At 39.8% G+C, this 19,473-nt stretch overlaps 1 protein-coding gene across 6 annotated transcripts in view; it reads right to left on the reverse strand.

The window, feature by feature from the left end:
* Positions 1-945: 945 nt before the first annotated feature.
* The window catches only part of DAPK2 (death associated protein kinase 2), a 58,717-nt gene continuing 40,189 nt past the window's right edge, over positions 946-19,473 (reverse strand). For 5 of the 6 annotated variants that reach the window (XM_064456707.1, XM_064456704.1, XM_064456702.1 and 2 more), the window contains 6 exons: positions 17,494-17,623; positions 16,300-16,348; positions 15,604-15,630; positions 11,760-11,912; positions 10,319-10,364; positions 7,750-9,427 (listed from right to left, as the gene is read on the reverse strand). In XM_064456707.1, coding sequence (XP_064312777.1) covers positions 8,792-9,427; positions 10,319-10,364; positions 11,760-11,912; positions 15,604-15,630; positions 16,300-16,348; positions 17,494-17,623 — 1,041 coding nt within the window. In that variant the 3' untranslated portion in view covers positions 7,750-8,791. Of the gene's footprint in view, positions 3,742-4,273; positions 4,355-4,516; positions 4,607-7,749; positions 9,428-10,318; positions 10,365-11,759; positions 11,913-15,603; positions 15,631-16,299; positions 16,349-17,493; positions 17,624-19,473 lie in introns of those variants that run through there. The other variant, XM_064456708.1, reaches the window with a different exon arrangement.

Here is a 19,473-nt window from a genome sequence, read left to right on the forward strand (position 1 = left end):
ACCACAACAGTGCCCTCCTGAAACAGCCATTTTGATCTGCTTTCTCTGGGAGCCCACCCTTACCCCTAACCCAAGCTGCCAGTGCTTGCAGCAAGTGTCACCACAGGTGAGGGGAATAATGGTAACAGCTGCTCCAGAGGGCCTGGGTGCCACAGCCCAACCCCCACTCTCTCCTCCACCCCTGAGGCTGCACCACAGGGCAGCCGGCAAGTGCCCAGCATACAGGTGGCCTCTCACAGCAGCACCTACATTTTCCTCCTCAACACCACAACAGGCTGAAACTTGCAGCTCCAAGCCCCCTCCACCAACCCGCAGGGGCTGTGTCCCTGGCAGGGAGCCCCCCCTCACCGCTCTCTTCTCAGCCGCCCACCCCCGAGGGAGGAAGAGGGTCACAGCCTACAGGCAGCCGGTGGGGCTGCCTGCAATACCTGCTACCCCTCTCAGGTGCCTTACTTGACATGTGCAATTTCCACCTCTCTGATATTTCAGATTTCAGAGAGGCAACAGAGGGACTGATCTTTCTGTAGAGAGACAGACTAGCATGTGCCCTCAGGCCCCCCCCTTACCTTGTTCAGATCAACATGCCAGCTCATGTGGAAAGAAAAAACACTTGTCCTGCTTTACAAAATTTTATTAGCAAATCAGAATAACAAATATATTTGTTGGTTTTTACAGTCTGTACTATTTCCAAGTAGATAAAAATCAGTATTTCTCTTAATAAAAATATAGACACTGAAGTAACAACAAAAATAGTCCTATTTTAATAAAAATACATGTGTTGTTTTTTTTTAAGACTATCACTTCACTTATCTCCAGGTAACCTTACTGCTCAAAAATACATAGAAAATAGAACTTTCTTCCCCGCCGAAGTAAATTCTGTAACAAGAATTTTTTTATTGAAGAGTACTACATCCCCCCCTCACACCACCCCCTTCCCTTCTCTGCCTCCCCCCCTTAATAAAAGGAACCTCTAGATTGTTCCTCAAAAACCACCAATGGTATGAAAGTAACCCCTGCACTGAGAAAGGTGTCCTCCAGTGCTGTAAATGGAATTTAATTCGACTAAGCCTCCCTGAAGTGGGGCTGAATTCCCACCTCTGTGGAATAGATACGGTGATAAATACAGAGAACACCACATGTGGAAAAACACAGTAAAACTTCCTAATAAATCACAAACATTAGTCCTGAGAACAAGAGATTATACACTCACAGTATACTCCTATCTGGAACAGTCAGGGAATAGTTCGGCTTGACACGAGTGCCGATTGTTGTGGTTTCTGTACAATGAATGCCACATTACTCATGGCACCATGAGCTGTCTGTAATGTCTTTGTTAAAACACCACCTTACATCTTTTATTAATATAGAATTAATAAGCTGGAGCTTATGGCTTCACACTGCCTTGCACTCCCCTGCCTGCCTTTCTGTTGCATCCCATCTTGCTCGGTAGCTCCTAGGATTTTACATAAGAATGACCGTGACAGCACAATTCTCATGGAACAACCTAACAGCTATTTTAACTAGGGTTTAATTTTCAGAAGTATGATTTATGTGCCCATGGAGCAATCTCTAATTTGGAAACCAAAGGTTTTTTGAAATGGTGGGAATTCAGAAAAGTGTCACTGGCTCAGAGTTTATTTGGTTTTTCATAGCCCAAGGATTGAACTAATGGTAACACATGGGAAGGGAAAGCAGGAAGCAAAATTTGGTAGGTAAGCTGGGCAGCTTTTTATCCAAATATATATTTTTAGTGTTCTGTCTATGAAAGAGTCCCTCCAGATGCTAAAACAATAGTTTTTCCCATTACTGCATCCTCTTAATATACATGTTACTACAGTGCTTTTTGAGGATTATGCCTCAAAAATTATACAGAAAGCTCAGAAACGCACCCTTTAATTGAATGTGAAGAGAAGCCCATGCCCTGCTCCTTATCCCTTGACCAGGCACATGTCACAGGCTATGGCAGCAGAACACATGAAATAAAAGGAAATTAAATAAGTAGTATCAAAATGCAGTCCAATATTTGCCGAAACATCCATTCTCCTGCTTCCACAATTCCTGCACCTACATTCTCTTACACTTCCTTCAACCTTCCCAGTCCAGGTTCGCCTCCATTCCCTACATGTCCCTCTCATATTCACTCCTCTCCACCACTTCTCCCCCACCCCATATCCTTCATTTTAAGTTTCTTCCCTCAAATCTTGCTTTCTGCCTCTCTCCTCCAGTGCTTCTCATCCATTTCATTCCTGTCATAGAAATACTTTCTCATCAACTGCATTTTAGTCTCTGCCTAAGCAAGGATACAAAGCTACAAATAAAAGCAGTGTGTTTTTACTTCTTTCATAGAAACTGGATGCCAGGCAAAATTAACGTGATACTAGTTTTCAACACCAGTTCACACCTTCAGCTGTAAAACCTCAGCCTAGGAGTGACAACTATAAAGCCAAACAAAACCAGTTTCCTTGTCAATCTATAGCTGTTTCTAGTAGGCTTGCTTTCTGATTTTCAATTTATTAAACGGCAAAATAAATATGAACTTCTAACAACTAATATATTGAATAAAAAAATAACCTAGTATAAGCATATTTTTTGGTACCAATTCAAGAATACTGGCTTAGAAATTAATATAGTTAAAGTGATGCAACTTCCCAGCACAAAGATGTTACATCAACATCAAAGTGCTTATTTCCTCAATTTTGGATACAACCCCCTGAATAAAACACAGATGTTTGCATTTTCGGTTACATGTAAACAGCACCTATACAAATAGGTGTTAATGACTTTCCAATTCGGCAACAATAAATTAAAGCAATAACGAAGTCTAATAAAGACTATTTCTTCATATATCTTGGGTTTTTAAGTGCCCTGTGTTGGTCAAGCATCCTGCCATTATTCTGTAAAAACATTGTATTTGGGTGCATGTAGTCACTACAGAATTTTTTCTCTTTTTCATCGAAAAATTGTGCTGGCCTGTCAACCTCTCAGTTGCCAGATCGGTTGTACTCAAACTGACAACGGCAGTATGTTAGCCTTCAGCCAAAGATGATGGCCAGAGCACATTTCATATTGCAGTACAGAGCTGTCTACTGCAAGGTTCATGAAATCAAAGTTATGAAACAAAATGGCACTATGATTTTCTCTTCAATAACAGCAGTAACATAGTACTGCACACAGCTAACAAAACCTGTCAGATATCTGCCAAATATTTATGCTATTAACAAATATAAAAAATTTAAAAATTTCCTTAAGACTCAATATCAATAACAATTTCCCTGACTGAAATAATAATGCACACAGTCTTAATCATTGTGCGCAATGTGAACTATTCTGCAGTAGAAGAATATCAGTAGAAATCTTACGTCCTGAGTGCAGTTGATATCATTGAAGTATTCCTGATATCAAATTGAAGTATCTCTGAAATGCTTAACATATAAAAGCACTCCAGTTGGTGCTTGTGCTGTGGCATTTCCCTGGGAATCTGGATCACCAATTTTCTAAAATGCTTAGAAGGCATTTAATAACATCACACAGCTGTTGGTGTAGTTTGAGAAGTGAGAAGCACCATACCAAGGATTCAGACAAGAAGTCAAGGTCTGCTGTCACAGCTGCTTTTTTCATCAAGGATGAAAGTTCCCTCTGTCTCCTGCCCATGGAATCCCCATTACATTATGATATGCTGCTTCTCCGCAGATGAGTGGCTTTTCTCTGTGAAAGATCCTCACTGTCACTTTCACAGTTTCTCTGAAATAGAAAGGCACAATGTTGCAGTCACATGAGACACCATGCTTCTAAACATGATGTTTTAATATTATTAGTATATAATCTACTTAGAAAAGTAGAGCTAACAGAAATCTTACAGACTTTCATTCCAGAAGGTCACATGCACTGCAGGGGTCCCTCACCCTCCATCACACAGTTGGCCACAAGTGCAGACACCCTCCACGAACACTCATTCATTCCTCAGTCAGACAGCACAGTCACTAATATGGTATCCAAACATAATCTGCAGCCTCCATGCTGCTCCTTTACAGAATACATGTGGCTAGCATCTAAAGGGTTTACACAGTTACCAGCTCTCCCTGCCCAACATTTCTGTCACAGTAACACAACTTACAGCAGCATTAAAGACACACAAGGGATGTGACAGTTCTGTCTGGTTTCCCACTCAAAACCACGGTCATCCTGTTGGGCTGTGCATCCACATAAGGGCAGCAAAAACCACTACATGGCAAAACTGGACCTTTTCTTCTTCCCCTTTGAGAAATGTACATACCAAACTTTCATCCTGTATTAGGGCCTTTTTCACCAGCGAACGAGATAAGTGGTTGCACAATGAGACAATGCGGTAAGAAAGCTATGGAAAGAGGGAAGAATGAGAATTTGACCACACATATGCAGTGCAGACATATCGAAACACATTATATTACAATTTTACATTCAAGCTCTATCTTGCCTTCTGATCCCATCAGGCTTGGGAAGCCTTACATGAGAAGCATTTAAAGGCTCGCTGTCATACCTTCCATCGCCTTCTAGCATATTGCCTTTTGAAGTTTTCCATGTTAACAATAGATGCTTGCCGAACCAAAGCCTGTCGCTTGTCCACTGGCTGGAAGATAAGAGAGCAATTTTATTGCTTGGCTCCCTTTGGTGCATGAAATAATAGAAAAGATTCTTCATGTGCTCTGGAGCTAGCTGAAAAGAATGCTGGCTGGGGAAGCTGTGGATTCATATGGGCAAAAGAAAAATAGATCTAGTCCAGCCTGTGCCTGGACAGAACCCCTTTGATTTCAGACAAAATCCTAGAACTAGTGTACAGGCAGTTGTCACACTTGGCCCTGTGCACAACATTGTTCTGAGCAGTTCTACTGCTGCCCCTTTCTAGCCACTCGACCTGGTACAAAAGGTGTATTGCATGGCACAGACCTTGCTCCAGCCTCCACTTCTGCCTTCTGCTTCATAATGATCCACATAAAAACCAAACAAAAAGTCTGAGAACAGCTTTTTTAGCCAAAGGACAGATTGAAGGACAGCCAAACAAAAGAGAGAGATAACTAAGGAGATGCTAGTGGGGCTAAGGCAGTGCTTTCACTCTGTTAAGTTGCTAAGGTGTCTCTGAGAGCACACTTGCAGAGTCTCTATTTTCTCTGGATTGAGCTCATAACAGCGGGCCTTTATTCATGTCCCTCTTTCTGAAAGGCACTGGGAGAGCAATGAAAAGGTCCCACAGAGACCTGACAGAAATGAGATGGAGCTGTTGTCAGCCCATCAATAGCACTGCAGCACACTGATGCTCAGGGGTTTTGCACATGCTTGCTAGAAATCATGACAGGATAGGACTAAATGCTTCATCATCACAGTGTTAGGTCCCATGCTACCTTCTAAATTTTCAGATAGAATCTTGCACATTTTGCCATTTACAAGGATATTTTAAAAACTAAATATGGATTAGGGCTCTTTCCTAACTTCTGGCATGTGACTCTCCATTTTATTCTAGCACATCTTTTCTGAATTGTGCTTTTACAGATTTTTCTTTTACTAGGCATAATAAAAATGGAAAAAGTTAGCTGTCACTTAGTATTAGTGATTAGATTAGTGATGAGGATACAGAATATCTGAAAAAAACCTCAGGCTTTGTCCTTTAACCATACCCAGAGCATGAGAGCACAAGACACTGATGCCCTGGGAAGAAATATATAAGGAAAGAATTACAATACCTGAGTATGCAAAAATAGGAAGAAATAATACATATATACCAGAATTCAGCCATGTGCCAAAAATTTTTGGATGCCAATCTGGTGTTAGGTAACAGATGTTCTGCAAACCCTGATACAGTCCTTCTAAAAATGAAATACCTTTCCACTCCAAATCCACATCAAAATTTGCATAGACCAGAAAACTGTGGTTTGACAGATATGACAGAGATTGAGGGGGAAAAAAGTTCAAAACCAGTTCTGGTAAATGTGAAAAGAAAAAGGCCAGAAATCAACCCTTCAAAGATTATGGAGTTCATGGAGTGACAACCATTCCAGCAGTTCTGATCTGTAGATGTAGGAATAGGATAGCCCAGAAATATTTATACTGGACTGGACTGGAATGCAGCCAAGCCAGACGCGTGAAGAAGCAAGAGTACCAAAGGAGAATGGAAAACACATCAGTGAGGATGTAAACATTTTTTTTTTCAGCAAAATAATTGTTAATATTTATGAGACAACAGATTCACTTTTTTAATCAAATGTTATAGGTATAGCATTTGTGCAGCTACCTCAGCAGTAATTCAAGAAGCCAAGCTATCAGCTAGGTCTCTTTCTCATTCAGAAGCATACACCGTTTGCATACAACATAACCAGGACATTTAAGCATTAAATATAATTTCCTCGTGCTGCAAATGGCTAGCATGGTGCAACAAAACACTGAGTAAAAATCAATTTGAGGCGGAAAAAATGTTGCTGGCCAAATGTCAGCTGTACAATCATCATGAAAAATTTCCAAGTGCCCTTTCAGCAGCAGAACCATTGCTGAATCAAAACAGCTCACTTTACAGTACTCCAGACTCTAAATAACTGCCTCTCAATTTCTAAGTAGCCTGCAAACCAGTGACCTTGTCATTTTCTCAATCATCAGAATATCTTCTCAAAAGCAGTATGCCAGTGACCTCCTTCAGCTCAGAGAGCACCAGCCTCAAGGACTGAGTAACAACGATATTAACCTCACCCGAACACACTCAGGAACAGAGTGACCTCATTTAATGTTCCTTCTCATCATGCCAGTGCATTTGTTCATAAAGAAAATCTACATAAACAGAGAATATGAGATCATGGCTGAGGGAAGGCAGTCTCTTTCTTGAGAGTCTTTTCTGCAAATACGAACTCTCACTAAGCTTTAAGTTACTTTTTAAGAACTACAACTTTCTCCCTGATAAAAAAAACCAACAACTTCTTTGTTCCAGTTCCCCTGGGCAGTATCTCATGGGTCTTCCAGCTCAAAGGAGTCTGCAGAAGTGACAACTGCAGCATTGTGAGAGAATAAAATTATTGAGAATTTTATTTGTGCCCATATTGTTTGTCACAGTGGAGCCCAATTCTCCCCAACCATCAACACCAGCTTGCTAGGGACATCACCTGGCTATCTGCACAGCTTTGAAGCTTTTGAAAATTTTACATCTCATGCGAAGAAAGATGCCACAGAGAGCACATCCATTTTTATCCTCTGAGTACAATGACAGGAATAACAATATCCCTATTGAATATCTGGAATATTCAATTGGATATTGAATATCTGAAACCTATCTGGTTTCAGAACTCTGAATTTTCACCAGCCTCTGCAAATCCTTATGAGGACATGGCAGTGATGGGTCCACTGTACTCTACACAAATTGGATGACAGTATGCTTTTATTTTTTTATCTCAAAGTAGGAAATATCATTATTAAGAATGTTATTAACAACAGTTCAATTTGGTTAAGTCATTAACTTCTCTGAAAAATGAGGGAGGGAAGCTGGGCAGTGAAAGACATACTCTAATATACATACAAAGATCCACTCTAGATGGACTTGAGCAGTGATGCAGGGATGCCTGGCTACTATCTCATGGATTCTTATAGCTGTGTAGCAGTCACCTTGCAGCAAATTCATACAGCTAAGCAAAGGGGCTGTAAACTAGCTGCAGAACCTAGGCTGGCAACCTTTTTTAGTACACAGAAGCTTGACATCTCTTTTTAAGTCTCCAACTACACCACCAGGGAACAAGTGCATCCTGCATAAATAGCTATTTATTGTGTTCAAAAACAAGAAAGGTATATCTGTGCATATTAATACAGAGTAATCAAATTACTTCTATGAAATACTAGAAGCAGGACATGATTCAACTTTGGGCGAACTTTTACTTTCTAAAACTTAAGAAAAAAAATCATCACAGTAAGAACACTAGTCTCAAATCCCACATTGTATATTAAATTAGTTGTAGCTTTGTCATATTCTTTACTGTAGAAAGCAAAGCAGAGCTATATGTCATCACTTTTCACTCACAAATCAATATTTGCACTGCAAAATTACATACGCAGTTATTTGTTCATTACAAGTTCACAGTTGTGCCTTTTGAACAGGATTTCTTTGGTATAGGACAGGAAACTTAGCTGTTGATTAATCCTTTAGTTTAAAATTCACATAACACCTTTGACGGTAAAAGATTTCACCTTGCATAACTGGCCTAAAATATAATCTTTTCTTCATCAGCAGCCATTTCAGAGAATTTCTACAGTACTAGCTAAATGTTAAATTACTACACCATTTCCTTTGTTTTACAGGACATATTTAACCTTTGCAAATATTTCTCTCATATGGTCTATAGAACTGCCTGCATGCAGCAGGTCTACATGATTGTTTCCTTCATCCAACCAAAGATGTTATAATGAGATTTTTATTAGCTTCCAGGCACCCAGCTTCTAGTAAGTACAGACTGACCTACTCTTCATTGCAAGTTAATTACTTAGTAATCTTCTGGAACTGTAATACATGAAGTACAATAAACAATGCAAAAAGCTGTATGGTTAAATGTGTACATACCACTGTGATAATCTACTTCCTGTAAGTTCAGACACTGAACATGGGAAAAAAACTTCAACACTACAAACCACTGGGAGTTTATGGTTTTGGTCAGCATCTCGTGCAATATATCAGAATTTCTGTTTTAGCTCTAGGTGATGTTTTTGTGTAGAAACTATGCACTGAAAATTTTTTTCAACTGCTGCACATTGAAACAGGCAGCAAACCCTGCACCTAGCCTGATCTACAACATTACTGATTTGATTCTGCTACATCAAGATTCAACCCTGCAAGGAACTCTTCACAGCGGGATCTATTTAACAGGTCCATTAGTGATTCATTAATATCTTTGTTGAAAACAGAGTCAAAGTTTCCATTCACACAGGCTTCATTTTCCAGTTGAAAACTACTCATTAAATCCTGTACCCACTTGAGTTCCTTAGAAAGTTCCTGACTGAGAGATTCATATTGACTCTGCAGATCAGCGTATTTCCCAGTTACGCCTATAAGGCTACCACCTACAGTCTTGATATCATCTTGTAGATGTCTTCTCAGGGATTCAATTTTACGGTATTCATACTTCAGCTGAGACAGCTTGTGCCTCACGCTTTCATTCTCTTCTTTATACCAAGCTTCTTTCTCATTATAAATAGAAACCAGAGCATCAATGTCCTCCTGCAAGGAATCATGGGATGCAGCCAAAGTGCTGAAACCCTGTTCCATAAGTGAAATGTCTTCTACTACTCGGGCAAAGCGCTCAAAGTTGATGTAGCTATTATTGGGAGGCATACTTGAATGGCACTTTATGGTGTATTCTCTCAGGCGTTTTGTCTTCAGCTGTGTGTTCTCAACCTTCTTGTTTTCTTGGACTTTTGTTTCTTCTTTCAGCTGGTGAGTCGTCAGACAGAGGAACCAGTATTACTGAAGATTTATAGGACAGTGCAGTAATTCAAAAACTCTACACAAAGGATGCAGCCTGAACTTCCACAATGCTGGGAGATTCTTTGCTCCCACAGACTTTCCTTCATGCACTTGATTAAAAAAAGAAAAAAAAAACACCAAGAAAAAAACCCCAACCCAAAACCAAACACACAAACCCAAAAATAAATGTGACAAGTGATGTGCATTCATTCCAATGTGGTAAGTGTAAATAACAGGGACGCAATATATTTTCATGTTAAGTTTTAGCAGTTAACAGTCTCAAAGCTATCAATATTTGTAAGAGGAAAAAACGACAATCCTGAACACACTCCAGTTAATGTTTTATGCAATGCAGAGCAAAAACTGAATTTCAAACATCCTCATTAGTCATGCTGAGATTAGCTAAATGTATTTTCAATAAGAGACACAAAAGCAAGAAATGTTTATGATGAAAAAAAAATATAGACACACAAATCAACACACTTGCTACAGCAGTAATATCTTGAGATAAATTATATTTTCCACATTGGCTGTAGTCAGCTCTCAACTCACGAAAGCACTAAACGCAAGATATAGTACATGTGCATGCAAAGAGAAAAATGCAAAGCACAGTCTACTGTAGGATACTGCAAGTGCAACAAACATCAAAGCTTTGACCCCCTCTTTCTGAGAGGTATGATAATAAAAGAAGTCATTTGCATAATTAGTCAGACCCAACCAACTTCCAGTGCATCTCTCTGAGACACCAAGGGTCTCTACTTAAAGGACAGTTTTCCATTTAACACACCAATAAGAGTGAGAATATTCTCTGCTTTGCTTATGGTAAAAAGCAAGATCTGTCTCTTGAGTCAGTCTTACCATTATCCACGGATGAGACAGAGCTTCCTGAATTGTAAGCCGTTTCCTAAAAAACACCACAAAAAACACCTCACAGACTTGAATGAGAAATATCTTGTAGACAAGTCCATTGACCCACACTTATCCCAGGCTTCATATGAAGCATTTATCAAGATAATGCGAGGACTAACTCTCAAATTTCTGGGTTATGTTTCTCCATGAGGCATACTGCTTGTGTGCAGTTTAGTACCTGTTCTAAGTTTCAGTAAGCAACTGTACTCATTCCACACAATTTTAATTCTTACTTGATCAAAATTTACCTGCATTTTTGTGTATCCTTACATAAAAAGTGATAAAACATTACTTTGTTTTGTTCAGCCTACATGCTTAGAAAATCAGTCCTTCCTATACACCCCTGATATGACTGTGTCTGAATCAAGGTATACAACATTAATTATATCAAAACTGTCCTTTGGAACACAATATTACATCACTGCAGGAGCTGCCATTTCCTGAAAGCAACATTTCTGAGAGGAATACTTCGAACCTAATCAAACCTGATCAATCCTAACTTCCTTCTGCATTCGGTGCATTTTGGTGAACAGCACATTAAGAGCACCAAGAATTAAAGGTGCATTGCACAGAGACTGCCTCTGTACAGGGAACAAATATCAATATCACTGACTTGTCCTTTCTTAAAAGGATGCTGCCAGACCTGTGCAAACCTCTCAAACCCCGCCTACTCTAATCTATTCTAAAGCCTGAGGATCTGCAGAAATCTTGACCAAACAGCTTGCCTCTTTCTCTCTAATACCTATTTTCTTCCCTCATGAGGCCATTAGAAAGAACTGCAATGGCCTGACTTTCCTCCAGGACAAATAGGGTTATGGGGAAGGAGATGCAACTTCTGTTTGCACTTTCTTAAAAGCAAGAAAAACTAAAAAAAGCTCTGTGGTTCCTATGAACTGGGAATAAAGATCTGCACAGCTGTCATGCAAATTCTAGGTGATTGCAACAGATGCAGACTTAAGGAACAATTCCACTATGAGCACATGTGAAGATTTTTCTGGCCTTGCACCACTAGGAGCATATTCTGGGATCATGTCACCTCCTTGCAAGTAGCTCGTAATAGACTAAAATATTGGAGTGGTAGTTACCCAGAACTAGAGATTTTGCACACCATTTTCAGCCCTTCACCTACACCCTGTTGTAACAGCTTGACTCAGGTGAGAATTCAGTCCTGAAAGTGAAATTTAACTGGGAAGATTTTGGTTCCTTTTGTTAGGGCTTCTGGGGGCAGTGATTAACTAGGGGCACAGCAGCAAAACTTTGCCTCCTGTCAGGCTCTTGAATGGCAATACACACCGCAGACATCAGGATCACACTTTGCAGATCAGTTGTCAGACTACATTTCACCAGGTTTATCTTAGAGGCAAATGGATCTTTCTGAATTTTTACTTACCGTGTATCTTTCACCAGGAGTTTCTGAATAAAATCTTTTGCCAGGTCACTGGTATTGCTGAAAAAATCTTCATCGAATTCGTAATTCACAGCTGTGATGTTTGCAAGTGTTTCTTGTTTAGTTTCTCCAAGGAAAGGCGATGCACCACTAAGCCTAGGTAAGTCAGAAAAAATAACCAATTCAAAAAATAAACAGCAGAGGTCTTCTAATGAAATTACAGTGACTGTGTAATATACTCGCAGGACATTTGTGGATCTTGTGTTGTAGCAACCATGCCACGTGGGAAATAACAGGTCCAGCTTTGGCTTACTACGCCTGTGGTTATGAATCAGACTCATCTTGAAAGTCTCTAGCGCAACACTAATGTGTGCACACAGCTAGAAATGCACAGATTCTCCTCTCCTAAGTGTCTCATTGAAGTAATTGTTAATCAAACTAGAAAAAGCTTCAGCTGAGGAGAGTATCTCTCCCTGTGAACCCACAAACACTACCAGGCAGAAGCTTCTACGGGCTTCAAGCAGATGAAGTAGTGTTCCTACAGATTTTCTTCAGGTAGGAAAAGCCCTGCCCCTACTGCTTTTCTGTCTGCCAAGCTACTGACAAGTTTCCTGTACACTGGGTTCAGCCAAGGGACCTTTCTTAGCTGGAATCAAAATCCAATGTGTGATCAGAAGTCAGGTGTGTGGCCTTGCCTAGGGGCCAACTCCACCAGAGAGGTAGGGCTATACTGCTCATTAAAAGGAATCCACAAACAGACAGACTTTGGCTGCAACGAAATCCAACTGTTACTGAACAATGCAAAATTCCATTCTGTTGGCACTTTGCTCCAACTGCAAGGATATAATGGAGACATCATCATAATAAAATGCTGTTCAGCAATCTTTACTTAAACAGAAAAAGCTTTCATCCTGCTTTGCCTACCTCTCAGCTGTGACTGACGACCTTCATCTTTGATGACTATTTACCTCTGCTCCATAAAACTCAAGTGTCAGAACAGATTAATTGCAGACTCCTCCTGCCCTGCCTTCCCTCCCCTCCCCACCCCACAGGGATGCTGACTTGCAAAAGTCTGGTTTACGGGAAACATTATTTATATCAAGGAAATTGATCTCATCCCATTTTTTTAAATCTTCTGGGCTATTATTATGCTTATCTATTATGTCTAGCTTTGACAGCATAGTTTCAGGATGCAGCGGGCTCAAAACAGGACTGCAGCAAACTCCTGGGATCTAAATCAAGGTTTTGAATACTAAACTACTTGCTTACATGATCCTGCTCCACAGACCTTTCCCCCGTCTCTACTGCCACTACCACATTGGCTGGGAATTTGGGGGTAAGCAGAAAGTTAGACAGGACCACCTGTGACATTCAGCCCAGTCCCCAACTACCACATGTTGTTTCACCCACAGAATAAATATTTGAGTGCATGAAGTGTTTCCTCTATAATCATACAATGACACCAAAGCAGCTGGCGCAGCAAGGCAGCAAGCGTGAGGCCCTCATGTTAAATTTCACCCCATGAGTCACAGCCAATCTCACTTCTTATCAGGTTTTACATACTCCCTTCTTCAGCTTTTGTTCTGTTTCCATTAGCCATAATGAAGGCTACAAGCAGGCACCTCGCCACAGACCATGCATGTTGTTCCAAAACTAAAGCTTGGAAATCTGCCCTAGAGCATTGGTTTCTTTCCCCTTTTCAGAATCTGTGCCATAAAGCAGCTGTAATTCCACCTTCTGACCCTCCACTAGAAGCCAAAGCCAACAGTGCTCTTTTCTCCTCTGAATTTTTTTTCTCTTTGGGACTCAGTTTTGAGGTCTGTGAAATGGGAGGATTGTCAAATCCTAACACCAAATGTAAACTACTTTTGTCTATCCTGACTCAGTGCCTGTAAACATTTACCAGCAGACCTCAATAATAGAGGCTTCACCCTTACAACCCAGTGAATCACTCTGCTGGTTACTGAATTAGGAACTTGTAGGCACTTTGATCTTTACACCTGATGGCATCCACTCCATTGCTGCCATATTTGCTAAAGTAGGCAGTATCATTAAACACACCCCATTTATTCAGAATTCTTCAGAAGAAAAGGCTTTAAAATTAACAGGCAATACTAGTTAAAGGCATATAAGTTTCTAGTACATAGCATATCATGCAAGCTGACCCCTCCCATCATAAAAAGCATGCTTTTTTTTTTTTACTGATCATTGGTAGGGAGACAATTTTCAACCTTAATTACTATGGCAATCATTACTAGCCAAACAGGTAAAACACTCCGACACTGGATACAGTACAGAAACCCGCTTCATTTTTCTGCCCCCAGGACAGAACTCAATGCAACAGAAAAACCTCGAGAGCACCTGGCTGCCTGTGCATCACTGTAATCTCACAGTAAGTATTGCCACCTGCTTATCTTCAACTCCTAAGTTTTCCTCTCATCATTTATGAACACACATGAACAGCAGTTTACAAAGTTTAATGTCCTGTCAAGTAGACATGTCACTGAAGACCAGAGTGCTGATAAAAAGCAAGAGTCTGGAGAATATTTTAAACCCCTTTACCTGAGCCTGGGCTCAACCAGTATCCCTATCTTTTCTGCACCACAGGACAGAGGGGAATTTGTTGCACTGAATCTGATTTCTCAGACCATAGCTCTTTTACAACTTTTTGGGTCTGAGCCTTGGGTATAGCCCAGGAGGGGATTTAATTCCACTACATTTATCTTCCACAGTGAAAAGACAATTCCTCCCCTTCAAGCCTCCATACTTGTACTGATCCCTGAGCTGTGGAGCACAAATCCCTCTCATACTGGAGTGCACCTTTTTAAGTTTGGCAGCAAGTTAGTCTTCTGAATGTCATAAGGAACAGCAGAGGCCGAGGGTAGGAATGTTAGGGTGAGGCTTTTCCAAGCGTACAGTATCCACCATGCAGTGCTCCCCAGCAGCCACAGGGGCTTGATTTCAATGGAAGCAGTTAGATCCAAGGATCCCTGACCACTTCTGTAACTCTCCTATCAAACCAGAGAAAAGAATTCTTGAAGCAACAAATGCTGTCCCTCCATTGCATGCATCCATTGTCACACAAGCAGTTTCACAAATTGCCAACCTCCATCTTAAAATTCTTTTGACTGCTTGTTCCCAGGATGCACATGGAACTAATTTCTTTGAGAATTTGAGCTTGTCATAATTTCCTACCTTTATTTATTCATCACCAGCTGACACACTTTTCTTCTAAAGATTATCTTTTTTTCCCACTTGTGCTTACTGACTGCAATGATATTCCCAACCAGCCTTTGTTTTACCATCATTAACAAGCCCTTTTTTCTCCTGTAAGATGAATCAACTTCTCTGCTCCTATCCCAACTTAAATTCACCCTTTTGAATACGGGTGACAATATTTCTGCATAGTAATCTAGACTGCTGCCTTTACAAGCAAATTAAAACTTTCCTGTTTTCACCTGAAATAACTCACCTTGTAAACTTTACTATTACACTTTGTGTTTCCATTCTCTGCACACACTGGTAGCTCATAGTCATTCTATGAGCAACCAATACACTTGGCCTTTTCCATCCTCTACCATGTGGACCTGACGAGGTCACATAAGAAGCAGAAATGCCCAGTGACGCTACATTTGTTCTTTGTCTGCTCAGAACACCCCTCTTCTTTTACCCCTTATTTTAAACTTGAAAAGGGTAATATTTGCAGGATAACATTGCCCATTACACAAACCACTGCCCACCCTGCGTGTTCAGCTCCTTTCTTAAATGGCTGAAGGGAAGAGCTGTTTAATACTAGTGCAATCGAGCTTTAGGAACACTTATGCAGGAGTGAATCTATTGTACTCACAGTATGTAGGTGATGACTCCTATGCTCCTAAAAAACAAAGGAGATTAATTGCACCGGTTCTACATCACCTGTATTCTTCTTAATGTACACAATATTAAAAAGTCCATAGTAGCTGCTATACAGGCAGGAGAGCCATTGTAACTTTAGATAACTACTAATAGCTCTCAAAGATTTCAGGGAAAACGCTATTTTTACATATAACTTCAAGTAATGTGGATATTTGAAGTCTCTGTATGCATTTCTACTCCAGTAGTTATTTACTACAGTACACATCAGAAATATAAAGAAATAGAAGCAAGGATGTTTTATTTGGGGTGACCTCTTTTGCCTGCCTTCTCAGCAGATCAGACTAGTACGTGGGTCTCCTCTGCATGCAGTGCTTTTATAAATAAAGCTGTCACAAGCACTGCAGGAACACATTTTCTCTTGAGTGCTCCTCTGCAGCGGACAGTGGCAAACTGTTAACTCTATAACTGCTCCATTAAAGTTTTCATTGTAATTTTGCAGAATGAAGTGTTTATCTTTTAATTAAAAAGAATGCATAAAAATGGAAAGACAGAACAAAGAGTTAATAACTACACTTAAGTTTCTTGTTTTGTTTTCAATTTGTTGCAGTAGAATGGATTTTATTCAGAGTCAATTGGGAAGAAGTAGTATTAGAGCAATCTGGGGGAAAAAAAGATGTTAAAAACTTACCACATATCTGCAGCTAGTCCAAGCGGTTCATAGTTTACTATTTCTGGAGCTGTAGGAAAAATTTAATCAAATATCAGCAACAGAGGTAATTTTTTTACCAGGCTGAATTAAGTAGCAGGTCAAGAATCACCAAGAGGGAGAAAGGGGCGGGTGGGAAAAAGAAAGGTAGTTATAGGATGCACTGTTCATAGTTTTATAGCCCTGATAGGAATTCAAGTTCACAGGTGTCCAGAAGGGATTATGTAGAGTAACCTGCAGCATAATACAATGCAAGAATAAAGGTGAAGCAAATAGTATATACTAATTATAGTGCAAATTTTAACAAATAACAATTATTTCTCATCCCAAGAATACTGTTACCCCTAAGAATCTGAGCTTTTGTTTTGTTTTTAACTGGTGCCATTAAAACTAGTTTGTAATGGCCAGTCAGAAACAGCCCTTGGGCGAGATCGAAATTACATGCCAGACTACATTGCTATCCATATAAAACTCTATTATTTTTATAACATATGGGGATGTTTGAAAACATCCACATATAATACTGCACACAAAAGACCAAGGTGAGGTAATGAGATGAAAAATGGTGTCTGTAATGGTTGTGTTTAACTGGAATATGAATTATAATTCTCTCCCTGCCACACAACCCCCCAAAACCAACCCCCAAAAGCTTCTAATTGAAACTAGTAGAAAGGAGTAGAACTAACCTAAAATTCAAGTGAAAGAGATCAGAATTATGATCAGTAACAAAAAGACAATCAGGTGGAAAAATGTAAAGGGGAGTTAAGGGTTTTGTACTCAACAGGTATAGTATCTGAGGCAGATTTATCTAGAAAGCTATGATAGAGATACTTATGTAATTGGGTACCTGTGTATTATAATGCAGAGAGCTCACTTTCCCCAGGCAACAAGTAAAAAATTTTAATTTGCATTTGCAGGGTTTTACAATCTCAATCCTGAATTTATATCTCTAAATATTTATTTGGCAGCAACCTACTCTTACAGGAATAGCACATCTGGTTTACAGAAAGCACCTTTCGGCTATTCCAGAAAAATAAAATAAACTCTAGATTTAGGTCACCTTGATATAAGTGAGATTGAAACTACCTCTATCCCTCACTTCTTAAATTTAAAAAGACGTCTCAACTTCCTTATGGAACATGCAATACAAGACAAAGGAATGGGTGGGTCACTCACCTACAAATTCTGGAGTTCCAAAAATGTTTTTAAATTCAACTCCATCTTCTATTTTGTGAGCCAGGCCAAAGTCAATGAGTTTGATGTGTGGAATAGGGATATTCTTGTCTAGAAGCATAATGTTTTCAGGCTAAAAATAACAAAAGATAGATCTTTGTTATTATAACATTAATATCTTGGGAAAGTAACAGTTCAACTGCTTTTTTTTCTTAATGTATACAGCACTGTAGAACGAGAAACATATACCTGTGCCTAACCATTTACAGTTAATTCTTTTGAGAACAGGATGACAACTGTGAACTTTGACATCACTGAATGGACCAGAACTTAATAAAAGCAAAGCAAATCTAACCAGACTAATATTTTCATTCCTTGAATTTTATCTCATGCAAAAACTGCTTTTCTTCATCTTCCTGTTAGAACTCCTAAGCTTATTTTCTTAATGATGGCTATTGCCAGGATGAAAACAAGATGCCTTTGTTTTCACAATGAGACAGAAGTTTTTCACACAATTGTATGTAGTTCCCTAATCTGACAAGATATGCCACTAGATTAATGGCCCATCAGCACTGTAATAAAACATGAAGTGGAAGCTCAGTTCATCTTGTCCCCTCTTAAAACAGAAAATATATCCCTGGTCTACAGGTCCTCCGGGGAAGATGTCACACCCTGACCCCATGGATCTGCCTCAGTTACAACAACTGGTGCACACATAACAGCAGCTAGCAGGTAGCTGAAGCAGTGCAGATACCTGGTGCAGAGAAAAAACATGCCATTGCTTGATTCTGATGGACAGCTGCACCACTGATTATTTTGACTGGCATCAACTCTACTGATCTGTTCTTGGACTTTACACTGGGAAACCTCACTGTTTCTGCCCATCTGTCCCTATACTGTATTGTAACCCGCTGGAAGATGTCTTATTAAATGCTTCTTGTGGTATTCTAGTCACATCTGAACGTACTCACAGAAGGAAAATATTCTTCTCTATGAGGCTAAATTCACAGCTACAACAACAAGGCCAGGGAAGATCTAGGGTTTATTATCTGAACAGTCCAGAAAATTGAAAGAATTGAGATCAGACATCCTAGCTCATATATGATAGCAAGCTATTAAAAGAATACGTAGCATTTCTCACAGAATTGCAGGGAAAAGCTGAAGTTAGAACTGTGAAATTAAAGCTTTTTCAACCACAGACTGTGACTTTGTTTCCCAGATATAACGGATATTTCATAAACTTATTTCTTCAACTCAATTCTCGGCCTTAGTTACTCCCTACTGTGGCCCGATTTCATAGGTTTCAAAGTAAACTATGGGTTCGATTTATCTCCCATGAAGATCTTTAATGCATTAATTTGTCATAACTTAATCATAAGCTCAAGAGCAACAGTGAGACAGTTTGATTCCCTGCTGGCAGCTGCCTGGCCATTCCACAGCAGATCCTAATGTGGAAGCAGCTCCTGCTAACACATACTCTCAGTCAGAGCTGCAGTGGGGAAGAGAGCATATGAATAATTTGTCATTGGACCAAGAATATTTTAGCCTCAGTCTAACAAGTCTGGGGGCATACATGTTCACCCCAGATACATGATGTAAGCTTGTTTAGAGCAGACAGAACAAACTGAAATGGCAAAAAGTCACAGTCATTACCCCTTAGACTGTTTTATTCCTTAGACGGTGTAAGTCACTGTAGCTCCACTGCAGTCGATGGAGCCCTGACAAGTGACAAGATAATTATGAATCATCTATCTAATCAGATCAATGCTTAGAAAGACACATCTAATTTAACACTAGCAAAACGCCAAACCCGGTCCTATAAAACCCGGGAGGGTTATTCTGTGAATATGTTTTAGGTCATTTGATATTCACTGTCAGTGAAATGAGTCTTTACTTATCCTTTCTGATTTCTATCTTGCATTTCTTGCAGCATCTTCACTGACCACCTGACATTACTGGTATTAAATATCAAAATTAGTAGCT

This window comes from Phalacrocorax carbo, chromosome 7 (assembly GCF_963921805.1).
Source record: "Phalacrocorax carbo chromosome 7, bPhaCar2.1, whole genome shotgun sequence".
In the NCBI taxonomy this organism is placed as follows: Eukaryota; Metazoa; Chordata; class Aves; order Suliformes; family Phalacrocoracidae; genus Phalacrocorax; species Phalacrocorax carbo.